Source organism: Arachis ipaensis, chromosome B4 (assembly GCF_059453495.1).
Source record: "Arachis ipaensis isolate K30076 ecotype BB chromosome B4, ASM5945349v1, whole genome shotgun sequence".
Classification (NCBI taxonomy): domain Eukaryota; kingdom Viridiplantae; phylum Streptophyta; class Magnoliopsida; order Fabales; family Fabaceae; genus Arachis; species Arachis ipaensis.
In genome coordinates, this window is record NC_142439.1 from 3,819,902 (window position 1) to 3,834,442 (window position 14,541).

General features: G+C 36.2%; 1 protein-coding gene across 1 annotated transcript; it reads left to right on the plus strand.

The window, feature by feature from the left end:
• The first annotated feature begins 8,920 nt into the window (after positions 1–8,920).
• SPS3F (sucrose phosphate synthase 3F) lies at positions 8,921–14,471 on the plus strand. The gene is made up of 12 exons (XM_016341724.3): positions 8,921–9,405; positions 10,107–10,342; positions 10,421–10,484; positions 10,565–11,254; positions 11,328–11,462; positions 11,537–11,668; positions 11,752–11,928; positions 12,007–12,060; positions 12,158–12,220; positions 12,462–13,385; positions 13,500–13,627; positions 13,928–14,471. Exons 1-12 carry the CDS (start codon positions 9,127–9,129, stop codon positions 14,208–14,210), a joined length of 3,165 nt encoding a protein of 1,054 aa, XP_016197210.1. The 5' UTR covers positions 8,921–9,126; the 3' UTR covers positions 14,211–14,471.
• The last annotated feature ends 70 nt before the right edge of the window (positions 14,472–14,541 follow it).

The following is a 14,541-nucleotide window of genomic DNA, read 5'->3' on the forward strand; positions in this document are numbered from 1 at the left end:
TTGTCTTTGATAAGAATAGAATCCCAGATGAAAAGAAGACTCATGAAATAGCTTGGTATATGGCACAGGACTATCACAGGGCTCATTCTGAATCTATGCAACCTAGGAGAAGGGTGAAAAATTTTGCAGAGAAGCTTATAAAGTGGCAGCTATTTCCTCCTCCTTTTATCAAGCTGAATTCGGATGGCTTCGTTAGTAAGGATGGCAGAGCGGCTTGTGGTGGAATCCTTAGAGATAGCAACGGTAAGTTTATGGCTTGTTATAGTGTGAATTTGGGTGCTTGCACTGTGACAGCAGCAGAGCCTTGGGGCATATTCTTCGGCCTTGATTTAATCATTAACATGGGACACTCCCATGCTGAGGTTGAAGTTGATTCAGCGGTAGCAGTGCGGCTATGTTCTCAAGACTTGGGCAACTTACATTCGGTAGGAACTCTTATGTCAGCGATAAGGACCAGGTACAACAGGCTCAATAGCTGGACTCTTCATCATGAATTCAGGAAAGAAAACTCTTATGCTGATAAATTGGCATCTTTTGGTCATAGTTTAAGTTATGGTTGTCATTTTTTTTTTCATTGCCATCTTGTATTTCCTTGCATTTCTTTACTGATGCTATAGGAATGGTTCACTCCAAAATAGTTTCTGGTTAGTTCTCTTTTTTTGGGCTTTAGCCCCGATATTAATAAAAAAAATGTAATAAACATACATTAAAAATATCGTAATAATAATAATTATAAAAAATTTCAGTTATAAATATTCAAATTTTACATCTTATACATATTAAGACTCTTACTATTCTTCATTTCTTAATCTCTCATATCAATTGTAAAAATTTCTTCAAATAAATTCAAATTTGACATATCTTTTTATTAGATATATTTAAATATATCATAATTATAAAGTTAAATAAAAATTTAATATAATATTTTTATGTTTTTTATTCTCATTCATTTATTTTTTTAATTATTTACAAGAAAAAATTTTATTAGAAGACAAAGTATAGCAATTAAAGCAAATCTAAAAATGAAAAAAAAATACATAAAGATATAGCTTTATATAATTCTAATATAAATAACTTATATCATTTTTAAAAAGAAATAAATTCAAAATCTTAAAACAAAAAACTAAATTTTAATTTGTATTACATTTTAATTGAATAATTGTATAGAATTGTATACAAATTTTTAAATAAATGTTATGCAAAATATTTTTAATATAAAACACTTAAATTTAACATTCATTTACATATTATCTAATCAATCTCTAAATAGTATAACACACATATTAAAATACACTATATCGTATAAATAATTTATCTCTCCATGCATCGCGCACATTACAAGAAAAATGCTGAATAGCGTCGGATGTTAATGGCAAGTTTGCCGTCGGATTTACCGTCAAACTTGGCTATAAACTCGTAACCGCCAAATATTATCGTCGAAATTCATGTTCCGATGGTAATGTCAACGGTAATATTTGGCGGAAAAAAAGAAATTATGGCGCGCTCCACTACCATCGGATTTACCGGTGGGTAACTCCGACGGTAACCTTGTTTAGTGAAATGCTATGTTTTGGGCACACGAAATCTGACGGTAACCATGCCCTAAATGATAGCGCGAACCTTCGTCTCCCCCATTTCGAATTTCCCCTTTTATCTCTTCATTACCACCCTCTCTCTCTCATCGCTACCTCCACCTTCATCGTTGGTTCTCTACCCCCTCCCGTCGTTGCCGCCGCCGCTCCACCGTGAGCCAAGCCTCCACCACCACGACGTCTGCCGCTTTTTCCACTGAGGTGCACTCCGTGAGCCACCTCCACCGCCACAACCTCCACCTTCATTGTTGCTCCACTTTTCTTGCTCTAAGGTTGGTTTTGAAATTTTGTCAATTTTCAATTTAATATTCTCTGTTTTAAGTTCATTATGGTTTAATTAGATTTTAATTTTTCGTTAGTAATTTAGTTTAGTTAAACTATTTTTTGCTGTTAGGTTGATATAGAGTAAAATTAGAACTTTTTATTAGGATTTCTCTTGGTTCATAGGTGATTAAGCATGTTATTATAATTCTTGGGTTTGTAATTTGAATTTTTTAGGGTTTGTAATTTAGTTTGATTAATTTAGGTTAGATTCAATACATTAGGTTTTGAATTGTTGAAGTGTTTAGAATTCACTAATTTTGTTATTTCCTGCGTTGATAACTGTTTTACTGAGAAATTATTATTGAGATTGGTTGTTAATTGTTTAATTTTAGTTTAATTTAGTTTAGGTTTGGTTAGAATATAAATTTTAATTTTGAATCAGTTTTAAAGTTAGTTCAGGGTTAATTTTCTAATCTTAGTGGATTTAGGTTGATTAATTTAGGTTAAAATTAATACATTAGGTGTTGAATTGTTAAAGTGTCTGAAATTATCTAATTGTGTTAATTGTTCCATTGATGACTGTTTTACTGAGAAATTGTTGCTGAGATTATTTGCTAATTGTTTAATTTTAGTTTAATTTAGTTTAGGTTTGAATAGAATTTCACTTTTAATTTTGAATCAGTTTCAAAGTTTGTTCAAGGTTAGTTTTCTAATCTTAGTAGATTTAGGTTGATTAAGTTAGGTTAGATTCAATACGTTAGGTCTTGAATTGTCCAGCCCGAGGAAGGCATGGATTTGAGGCTCCACGTGTATGAGCTCCAGCGCAGCCTTCACCAGTCAGCTCAGGAACTTAAGGATTATTGGGAGAGGTATCAGGAGATCCTCACCCCCGTGACATCTACGGATGAGCTCAAGTTGGAGTTTAAGGAGTCGCTAGAGTAGATGCACCGTATGAGGCTCAAATGGAGGTGTACCAGGCCCGGATACACGTTGTTGGCATCGACCCTGCTGGTGGCAGCACTGGTGGCAATGGACATCGTCACCGCCTCCTGCACCGCCGACTCAGGACCACGGGACTGACGACGACGACAATTACTACCTAAATATGTAGATATTAGGTTTTTGTTTTATTGTTTCATACATTTAGTTGGTGTATTTGACTTTTATTTAATTTGCACATTGTATTATTTATGAATTGACCACTAATTGTGTAAAAAAAATAAATTTAAAATTAAAATTGATCATTTCTTTTAAATTTAAAAAAAATGAAATTACCATAGGAATAATCTGACGGCAACATGGCGTGAAACAAAATGTTTTGCCGTCAACATTACCGTTGGAAAAATCCTCCGGTAACCAATTGGTTTCCTAAGCTGGTAATCCGTCGCAAAATCCGACGGTAATTATCGTCGAACGAAATAAATCTAACGGTAAATATTTACCTGCATGGTTTATACTGTCTGATTGTTTCCGATGGTAAATTCGACGATAAATTGATTACCATCAGATATATTTGAAGAATCCGACGGTAAATCCAATGGTACTCAACGTTTTTCTTGTAGTGGTGGGTCTCACTCTAGTTCTTATAATTCTTGTTTCACCCTCTTGACAAGAACTTGTATTACGGTTAAGAAATTTCGGTGTCAAAATTGTGAAACTTCTTCTTCTTCTTCTTCTTCTTCTTCTTCTTCTTCCTTCTTCTTTCACCTTCTTTTTGTTTTACCTTCTCATAATTCTTACTGTTTTACCCTCTTAATAAGAATAAAAACAAGAAAAAATCAAACAAAAGAAAAGGAAATACATAATGTTGTAAAATCACTAAGAAGAAGAGGAGAAAAATAAAAAAAATTTAACAATAACAGCAATAAAAGAACAGTGATAAGAAAAAAACATGCGAAGAAAAAGAAAAAAGCGAAGAAGAAGAAGAAGGAGAAAAAGGAGGAAGAGGAGGAACACGAGATACAACATTCACATTAATGGAGATAATTAGAGCATATATCCATGCTTTCATTAATAAAATTAATGTTTGTTAGACTTAGACTAATTTAATTAGATTTGATTACTAAAAATATTTAAATATGTAACAAGACTGTTAACTAAAGCTCTTTTAGAAACATTTTACTAACACTGTCTTAAGCACATTCTTTGGGCAGACAAAAGTAGTTAAACTTACTGATACATTATTTAATACGTTAAAACTTCAACTTTTTATATCTATATGAAAAATTTTCTACTTTTGGCTTCTTAAAAAAAAATATTTACCTATGAAAAATTTTTGAAGAACATTCTCTAAAAAATAGAAAGCAAAAAAAAAAAATTCAAAATTTATTTGAAGTTTCTCACTTTTCTATGTAAAACATCTCACTTTTGTCCTAATTTCTAAAGATTCTTAGGATGCATTTGGTTTGTGTTTTTATTTTTTATTTTTATTTTTAGTATTTTTTATTTTTAAGATTTTGTGAAGAAAAAAGTGAAAACAGGAGATAAAAAAAATATAAAATTTTATTATTTTTACTGTTTTTACTTTTTCCTTCATAACATCTAAAAAATAAAAAATACTAAAAACAAAAATAAAAAAACGCAAACCAAACGTATTTTAAGAAGCTAAGGTAATTGTAAGTCCAAGCTTAATACAATAAAGTGATAATCTGTGACCAATATAAAGGAAATTGAGGTGGGTTGATATTTAACCCCTTTTTTTTCAATCGATCTTGCTACGAAACTAACTAGGGTGTAGCCAACTAATTGAAAAATAAGTTCATTACAAAAAACAATCCTATTATTATTATTAGAGGTAAATACCAAATTGATACTCAAAAGATTTTGGCGCTGACAAAATGGTACCTGACTTTTGTTATTGACAAAATAGTTCTCGAAAGATTTTGAAATTTGACAAAATCACCCCTAACATAAAAAGATGACGTCACAGTGAACGAAAAATACTAATGTAACCGTCAGAAGAGAGCTCCGACGGTGGCAGAGAACTCTGGCAACATTAAAAAACACCACCAACCCTCCTCCTTCCCACCACCAACCTATTCTTCTTCTTCTTTTTCGGCGCCGGGGAGGGAGGACGCCCACGAAGAATGGGCCGAAGAGCTGGTCGAGCCGGCACCTTCTTAACCGCGATGCTGGAGAGTGTGGGGTGCGAGGTAGCAGAGGCGGGAGGTTTCGCGGTCATCGTAGATTCCAGCGATGCCGCACTCTTCACGTGGTTTTTCGTCGTCATCGGAAAAGGAGAAGAGAGACAAGTGTTGGTGCTGTTATGGCTTGGGAATTGGAGAGTTGTGGTTGTCGGAGCCAATGGCACGTGTTGTGGTGGTGGCGGTGGGTTTAGAGAGGGTTTTGTTGTGGAAGAGAGGGAAAGAAGAGGATTTGGAGATATAGTTGGTGGTGGTGGAGATGGCGTGCGGCAGTTGATGCGAGAGAAGAACAGAGAATCGAAAGTGAAGCAGCGGCCATGAGAAAACGTGCCGCACTCCTCCATTACGCCACAGTGGGTCGTACCCTCTTGTGTCGCCGTCACATATGTCCTGCCTCCCTCGCTGGCGCCGGAGAAGAAGAAGAATGGGTTGGAGGAGTACGACGACGACGAGGAGGAGGAGGGGGAGGAGGGATTGATGGTGGTTTTAACGTCGCTGGAGCTCTCTTCGAAACATTTTCTGCTCACTGTGATATCATCTTTTCATGTTAGGGGTGATTTTGTCAAATTTTAAAATTTTTTGGGGACTATTTTGTCAATAACAAAAGTCAGGTATATTTTATCAGCGTCAAAATCTTTTGGGCACCGATTTAGTATTTACCTATTATTATTATTATTATTATTATTATTATTATTATTATTATTATTATTATTATTATTATTATTATTATTATTATTATTAGAGAAAAGAACAAATAGGTTCCAGATTTTTTTATCCCGCGGATATTTTCGTCCTCGAAGATTGGAAAATGTATTTAAGTTCCTGACCTTTTAAAAAATTAGACATTTAAGTCCCTCCATTGAATAGGGTCCGTAAGACTCAATGGAAAAGTTTGACGTGGCTCCTGTTAGATTGATCTAGCCGTTACAGTGTCCTACGTAGAGGGAGAGTTTTCAAAACGGTACAAATTAGTGCCCCCTCCTTCAAAACGACGCTGTTTTGAATAGTACCCCTCCACTTCAAAGGCTCGTCCCTTTCCACCGCCACCATACACCGCTACAACTTCCACAACCATCCCTCACCTATACTCCTACTCTTTATTGTTACAAATTTTCAGTCTTTCAAGCTCAAAGAATGAAAAATGAATACACTCAAGCACCATCCCAAGAAGAAGAAAGGTGGATGGTACGTTGAGATAGTGGTGGAGACAAGTGGACATATGCGAGAAGAGTGACAACTTCAAAACCAACATTTTTACCTGAGCTTCTAACTTCATCTGCAAAAAAGAAGAAATAATTACATGATTTTGATAACCATGACATGAATTCATAAAAACGAAGAAGAATTTGGGTAGTTTACGAGTGTAGAAGCCTTGAAGCTTGAGATTTAGATGGAAAGTTTTAAGGGACTCGAAGACTCTGATTATGAGAGTGTTTTTTCCAACGCCCTGTAATTGAATGATAAGTCAAATTAGGAATTAGATGATAATGACTCACAGGAGGACCGGTGACGAGGAAGCATTTGCCGAGAGCGACTATTGTTCCTCTAACTTTGTTGTTGTGCTAATGGTATCGGAAATAAAAAGCGAGAGTGAGAATTTTTCTTATGTAATACTATTGGACTGAATTTGACCACCGCCAACAAATCCGCCATTGGAGAAGGAAAAGCAAGCTTCGATAAAAAGAAGAACAAAAACAAAAACCGTAACGAACATGAGGAAAACCCCTCCATCGACGAGCAGGGCAATACACGAGCAGTAGGGTAGCAACAATGAGTAGGGCAGCACACGACCAGTAGCAGCAGAGAGGAGCAGATGCAGGACCAGAGGATCTTTAAGGAAGGGGTACTCACCAAACAGGGTCGTTTTGAAGGAGGGGACTAATTTGTCCCCGTTTTGAAAATTCTACCTCCACGTAGGACACTGTAATGGCCAGATCAGTTCAATGGGAACCAGGTCAAATTTTTCCGTTAAATTTAACGGATCCTATTTAATAGAGGGACCTAGATGTTCAATTTTTAAGAGGTCAGAGACTTATATGTATTTTCCAATTTTTGATGACGAAAATATTCGCAAAACAAAAAGTTAGGGACCTATTTATCTTTCTCTATCATCATCATCTTCTTTTGATAACAATGCACTCACTAGATCCTACTGCATGAGTGAAGGTCATGTATGATACAACACAATCAACACTCAGCACAAACATCATAAACAATTTAAAGACACCACAACAAGCATCATAAAGATTCCAAGCATAATACAACATCACTAATACACATGAAGTTATTAACAACTTAAAAAGGAAATAAACAACGGGCTGCAAAACTCCTTTATGGTCGCCTCTTCAGACAAATTTTGCCCCTCCCCCACAGCAACTAATCTTTTTGTCTCCCTCTCCTTTAACCACATTTTTTTTATAGTACTTCACCGAAGGAGAGATATCCTCCACATTATTAACGCCATTATTGAACACTACATTATTTTACGTCCTCCAAACACACCAAACCACAGCAACAAACCGAAATTATCCAACTCAATTTGGCTCTCCTAGGTAAAACACGAGTTGACCATGATTCAAAACACTCTACAATTACTCGGCCATGTTCATTACAACCCATTCAAGCACAGAATCTCACTCCAAACAGTCCAAGATGTGTCACAAGTGAAAACTAATTAACTGATGGACAGTTTGCAATCATACCACACAATCCACACCTTGATAAAGATTGATTAACACATCTGGTCAATTTATCGCTCTTGTTCAGCCTTTCTAATTAAAATTACAAACCAAGTCAAAAGTTTCACCCGCTTTCTCATAAAGCTCGTGAGAAACGGTTCTGTTAGATAGCCTTTGGAGGAGAGATTGAGAAACATAGATTGGAATAAAAATGAAGTCCTAATTTAAATTGCACAAAAAGTAAAGAGAATTAATTAAGGTATAAAACGTTATTAAAGTTTCAGCCTCTGCTCTATATCCTCACTTTTTGGAGATACTGAAATTTTGGAGACAGAACCTAAAATTTTAGTACCAATTTTTAGATCAACAAACATATACTAAATCTCAATCTTTCAATCTCTATCCCAATACCTCAAAACAAACACTATCCTAGAAAATCAATTAGAAATATAACTAACTAGAGCCAACTAGTTTTAAAATAAAAAGTCTGTTATAAAGAAAAAAAAATCCCCACTACTTCTAAATTTTTCAAATTTTAAAACTAAAAATATAAGAAATTAAATTGAGTTGACTCATGATATAGCTAATTCCCTAGACTCCTCATATACATATTGAACTCTTCTTGATTCACTCTATTTTTGTAAAATACCTGCAAATAAGATTTCACAACATAATGTCCAGCACCTTCCATGTTTTCATATTAATTTATCTACTCCTTCCCTATAAATACCAACTCTTACAAAATTAGGGAGAATTTATGTAACAAAAAGACTATACCTATAACAAAATTTGTTTACTAAATTAATTCTTATATATTTATAGAAATATATCTATTATTTAACTCATTTTAAATATAGCTTACATAATAGGATTGCTTTCGTAATTTATCCGAAGAGCCGGTTAGTCTGTTATTCTATTTAAATCTTTGATAATTATTAGAAAAATAATAAAAAATTAACAAAATTTTTTATTTTTTTATCACCAATATTTAAAAAAGTAAATAAAATATGTTATTAAATTACTAAAAAAATTAAACTAATAATTAACTAAAAATAAAAAACAATAAATATAAATTTCTCTGATCATTATTATGGACCTTCATAATAATTTCATGTGTATATTAGTTAATGTAAGAAACAGTGAACGAATCTGCTATTGTGTTTGATGTGTACACGTGTCGATATCGGTGACCCACCATTCGATGCCATGTGGTTGTCTCGCCTTTGCCATCTCCTTCTCCTCCACTCTTGTTTCTGTTATTTGAATTCAACATAACCAACACACCCTTCTTTGAACTCTTCCAAAAGCACACACCCCCCCTCCTTCTACGTTCTTCCAAACAACTTCTTCTTTCACTTCATACAACCAAAGCCATGCACGTGCACTACGCACACTCAACATTTTGATTACATAGAAAAAAAAACACAAGAAAAACAAACAGAAAAGAAAATGGCTGGAAATGAATGGATAAATGGGTACCTGGAGGCAATACTGTCGACAGGGGCATCCAACATCGAGGAACAGAAGCCTGCGCCTGTTACTCTCAAAGATGGAGGCCATTTCAATCCGACAAAGTACTTTGTTGAAGAGGTGGTTGCAAGTGTGGACGAGTCTGATCTTTACCGCACTTGGATCAAGGTTGTTGCAACCAGGAACACAAGGGAGAGAAGCTCTAGGCTTGAGAATATGTGCTGGCGCATATGGCATCTTACTCGCAAGAAGAAGCAGGTCTCTCTCTCTCATTGCTTTCTCATATTGAATCACTCTATTCTTCATGGACTTGCCCCCTTTACCAAGTTATGTTTCATATACAGGATATATTTCGTTGAGTTTAATTTTGATGCAATCTCATTCGTTCTTTTGGATGACCATTCACGCAGCCGATCTCAACTAATGGCATAAGGTTTCACTAAAGATGATGCGAATAAAAGAAAAGCAATGTTAGGGAGTCAGCAACTTTGGTATTTTGTAACCATCAATTGGCCATCAATAGTGTTTTTAATGGTGTGAGATTACATCCAATGGTGAAAAATCACTTACTTTTCTTTTGATGGTTAAGTGCTGGCCAAAAAACACAAAAGTTGCTGCCCCTAGACTTTTCCATAAAAGAAACCAAATAGTTGAATTGGTTGTTGATGTTAGGTGTAGTAATAGGTTTCACTACATGAATCCATGTGTGTTATGCTGTTTCATTTTTTTGTGATTCCAACTGAACTCAGGGCATTTTGTTGAGTCAATGGCAAAATTATATGCATGTTATCTCTATCATTATGAGCGGAGCAAAGTTTTTGTGTTTTTTTCTCGAATGGTACTTTCATCCTATTGATGGAAATTTAAGTTTTATAAAATTTTCATTCGTTTTTAATTAAGATACATCTTGATTGGGAAGTTATGTTCAAATTCCAATTTGACTTGGATGCTTTGTGCAGTTGGAATGGGAGGAAGGGCAGAGGCAGACGCAACGAAGGTTAGAGCGGGAACAAGGCCGCAGGGATGCAGCTGAGGATATGTCGGAGGACTTGTCAGAAATCGAAAAGGGTGACATTCTTATGGAGATGGTGCAGAGTAATGAGACCTCAAAGAAAACTTTTCAGCGCCAGGTTTCTAACTTGGAAGTATGGTCTGATGATAAAAAAGAAAAGAAGCTATATATTGTCCTCATAAGGTATGATCACAAGTGTGGTCTAACTGCAGAGTCCTTTTAATAATAGTTTGGCTGTAAATTTTTCACTCTGTTCCACAGTTTGCATGGATTGGTTCGTGGAGAAAACATGGAACTTGGTCGAGATTCTGATACTGGTGGACAGGTATTTTAAATACTCACATTCTCTCATGTCAAAATTGAACCTGTTTATGGGTTATTAATGATTAATCAATGTGATGGCAGATTAAATATGTGGTAGAACTTGCTCGTGCGCTTGCGAAAATGCCTGGAGTGTACAGAGTTGATCTGTTTACGCGCCAAATCTCATCGCCTGAAATCGATTGGAGCTATGGAGAGCCTACAGAAATGCTAACTGCAGGGCAAGATGATGATGATTGTGTTGGGGAGAGCAGTGGTGCTTATATAATTAGAATACCTTTTGGTCCACGCGAGAAGTATCTTCGAAAAGAACTTCTTTGGCCTTATATTCGAGAATTTGTGGATGGAGCATTGGCTCACATTCTCAACATGTCAAAAGTATTGAGTGAACAAATTGGTGGAGGCCAACCTGTTTGGCCATATGTAATTCATGGACATTATGCCGATGCTGGAGATAGTGCTGCTCTTCTTTCAGGTGCCTTGAATGTGCCTATGGTCTTGACGGGTCATTCACTTGGAAGAAACAAGCTCGAACAGCTTCTTAAGCATCGCCAATCAATGGAGGATATCAATTCAACATACAAGATGATGAGGAGGATTGAAGCAGAAGAACTTTCCTTAGATGCTGCTGAACTTGTCATCACCAGCACAAAACAGGAAATTGAGGAACAGTGGGGACTTTATGATGGATTTGATGTAAAGCTCGAGAAAGTATTGCGTGCTCGTGCAAGACGTGGTGTCGACTGTCATGGTCGATTCATGCCAAGGATGGCGGTAATATGTTAATTGAATTGATGTTACACTGTGTTACTTTAGCTTTTGAATCTTGTGGCTCAAACTTTCTCAGGTTATCCCACCCGGTATGGACTTCAGCAATGTTGTGACTCAAGAAGATGGCCCTGAAGTTGATGGGGATCTTGCTCAGCTTACTAGTAGTTCCGAAGGCAATTCGCCGAAAACAATGCCTCCAATTTGGTCAGAAGTGAGTAACTTTCTGTCCACAAAATATTTCACATTAGTCACAGCTGTTGGTTTGCAACTGACAGCTTTGCACAGGTGATGCGTTTCTTTACCAATCCTCACAAACCTATGATCTTGGCCTTATCGAGGCCTGATCCGAAGAAGAACATCATCACTCTTTTGAAGGCCTTTGGCGAGAGCCGTCCCTTAAGAGAACTAGCTAATCTTGTAAGTTAACTTCACTTAAAATGTCGTCTTGAGTGGAAATTATGGTTATGTACCTGACAAAGGACTAATGTGTTTCGAAACAGACTCTCATCATGGGTAACAGGGATGACATAGATGAGATGTCTTCTGGGAATGCCAGTGTGCTCACAACAGTGTTGAAAATCATTGATAAGTATGATCTATATGGTCAAGTTGCATATCCCAAACATCACAAGCAAGCTGATGTTCCAGAGATATACCGATTTGCTGCGAAAACAAGGGTATGTCCGAGTTATGTAAGCATTTACTTCTTATCTATTCACAATTATCAATTGCTAATTCTCCAAAATTTCACTCAGGGAGTTTTCATCAATCCTGCTTTAGTGGAACCTTTTGGTCTTACTTTGATTGAGGTAGGATTTAATTAATCAAATTCTTTGGCAGTATTCTTCTCATTTTAATGCTCAATTAATCAATTTTATTCCCCTAAACATCTTCAAAATCGTGCAGGCTGCAGCTCATGGTCTTCCCATGGTGGCCACTAAAAATGGCGGACCGGTTGACATTCATCGGGTAAACAAAGAATTATCTTTGCTAGTTAATTGTGAGCTATTTCCCAGATGCAACAAGAAGAAGAATGAAAACACAACAACTAAGCTATTGAGTTCTTTCTTAGATGAAATAATTCTACAATAGATATCTTGTCTTGTCATAAAGGCTTTAGACTAAAAAAATTGTCTTACCTGTTATGTTTACTTTGGAAGTCAAGCAGGACCATTGCAGACTCACATTATGTCTCATTATGATATGTCAGGCTCTGAACAACGGTTTGCTTGTCGATCCTCACGATCAGCAAGCAATTGCTAATGCACTTCTCAAGTTGTTGTCAGATAAAAGCATGTGGCAAGAGTGCAGAAAAAACGGCTTGAAGAACATACACCTTTTCTCATGGCCGGAACATTGTCGTACTTATTTGACTAGAGTGGCAGCCTGCCGGATGAGGCATCCACAATGGCAGACTAGCACTCCAGGGGATGACATACCAGCCGAGGAGTCTTTCAACGACTCGCTTAAGGATGTGCAGGACATGTCCCTTAGGCTGTCAATCGATGGCGACTTGGCTGGATTTAGCGGGGGACATGACATGCAAGACCAAGTGAAGAGGGTACTTATGAGCAGGATGAAGAAGTTAGACCATGGTTCTAATGACAATGATGGTGGAAATAAACTTCAGGACAATGCTGTTGGAAAATATCCTCTACTGAGGAGGCGTCGCATTTTGATTGTGATAGCACTTGATTCTTATAAAAGTACTGGACTCCCAGACAAGAACATGATTAAAATTGTGCAAAGTATTATGAAAGCTGCTCAACTAGACCCTCATAATGCAAAAATATCTGGATTTGTTCTGTCTACGGCGATGCCTATGTCGGAAGCAGTTGATTTCCTTAAATCCGGGAATATTCAAGCAAAGGATTTTGATGCTTTAATTTGCAGCAGTGGAAGTGAAGTTTACTACCCTTGTACTCCTACAGAAGATGGAAAGCTTGTGCCTGATATGGATTATTGTGCCCATATCGACTATCGTTGGGGTTATGAGGGTCTGAAAAACACCATTTCCAAGCTTATGAATACATCTGAAGTTGAAGGGAAAAAGTCTTCTTCAAGTCCTATTGTGGAAGAGTTGAAATCAAGCAATTCCCATTGTATCTCATATAAAATAAAGGATCCTAGTAAGGTAAATGAGATTTCGTATATTGGTAGTAGATAAGGAGGTATTTTCCCAACTAGTTATAGCTCAAATGGCATAGTCTCACCATATTCACCTAGAGGTCGCGGGTTCTGTTTGCAGGTCAGGAAAGTTGATGACTTGCGGCAGAAGCTTCGGATGCGAGGCTTACGTTGCCATCCTATGTACTGTAGGAGGTCTACGTGTATGCAGGTTGTTCCGCTTCTTGCATCCAGAGCACAGGCACTCAGGTAATATTCATTCCTATGTGACTTTTTAATTTGAAGAAACATAAGTCCTTCACCTTCTAAAATACGAGACATTTAAGTCTTTCTGTTCAAAATATACAAAGACAAATAAGTCCTCTCAGAAAACTTAGATGTCTCGCTTTTTGGAAAGTGAGGGACGTTTTTGTATTTTCAATTAGTCAATGACTTATTTGTGTTCGAAATAAAAAATCAATAACGTATTTGTCATTTCATTTTGATATAAAGATGTCAAACATAAATCACGTTAACACCAACTCACTTCTAACTAAAATCAATTGTTAGGTATCTCTTTGTACGCTGGGGACCAAACGTTGCAAACATGTATGTCGTGGTAGGAGAAACTGGGGACACCGATTACGAAGAACTGATTTCCGGAACTCACAAGACAATAATCATAAAAGGAGTGGTTACTAAGGGTTCAGAAGAAGTACTTAGAAGCCAAGGAAGCTACCATAGAGAAGATGTGGTACAAGATGGCAGTCCCAATGTTGCAGAAATCAGTGAAGCAACAGAGAACAACATTGCTAGTGCCCTCAAGCAACTCTCTCAAGCTGGACCAATGTGAGGTCCTTCTTCATTGCTTGGTACAAATATATGTATATGTTTATTTTTAAAAAAAAAAAAGGAAAAAGAAAAAATAATTATTACTTATAAATATTAGCACAAATTAAATAATTGGATGTAATTATGTTACTATGAAGCATAGAATCTGGCCAAGATATAGCTAGATTATGGGTTCCTTTGTTACAAAAAAATGCTTTCTTGTTTGTACTCTTGAACAATTTTCTTTTCAAAGAATAGGTGCCACTGATGCAGTGATGCAAAATATGAAACTTTTAGTAGGATGGGAGTAGGATGGATATATATTTTATAAAATATGCAAATTAATTAATTTA

Excerpts from the sequence above, each read along its gene's own strand:
- SPS3F (XM_016341724.3), top strand. The coding sequence starts at position 9,127 with ATGGCTGGAAATGAATGGATAAATGGGTACCTGGAGGCAATACTGTCG. Across the intron at positions 9,406-10,106 it reads TTACTCGCAAGAAGAAGCAG|TTGGAATGGGAGGAAGGGCA; the intron begins GTCTCTCTCTCT and ends TGCTTTGTGCAG. Across the intron at positions 13,386-13,499 it reads AAATAAAGGATCCTAGTAAG|GTCAGGAAAGTTGATGACTT; the intron begins GTAAATGAGATT and ends TTCTGTTTGCAG.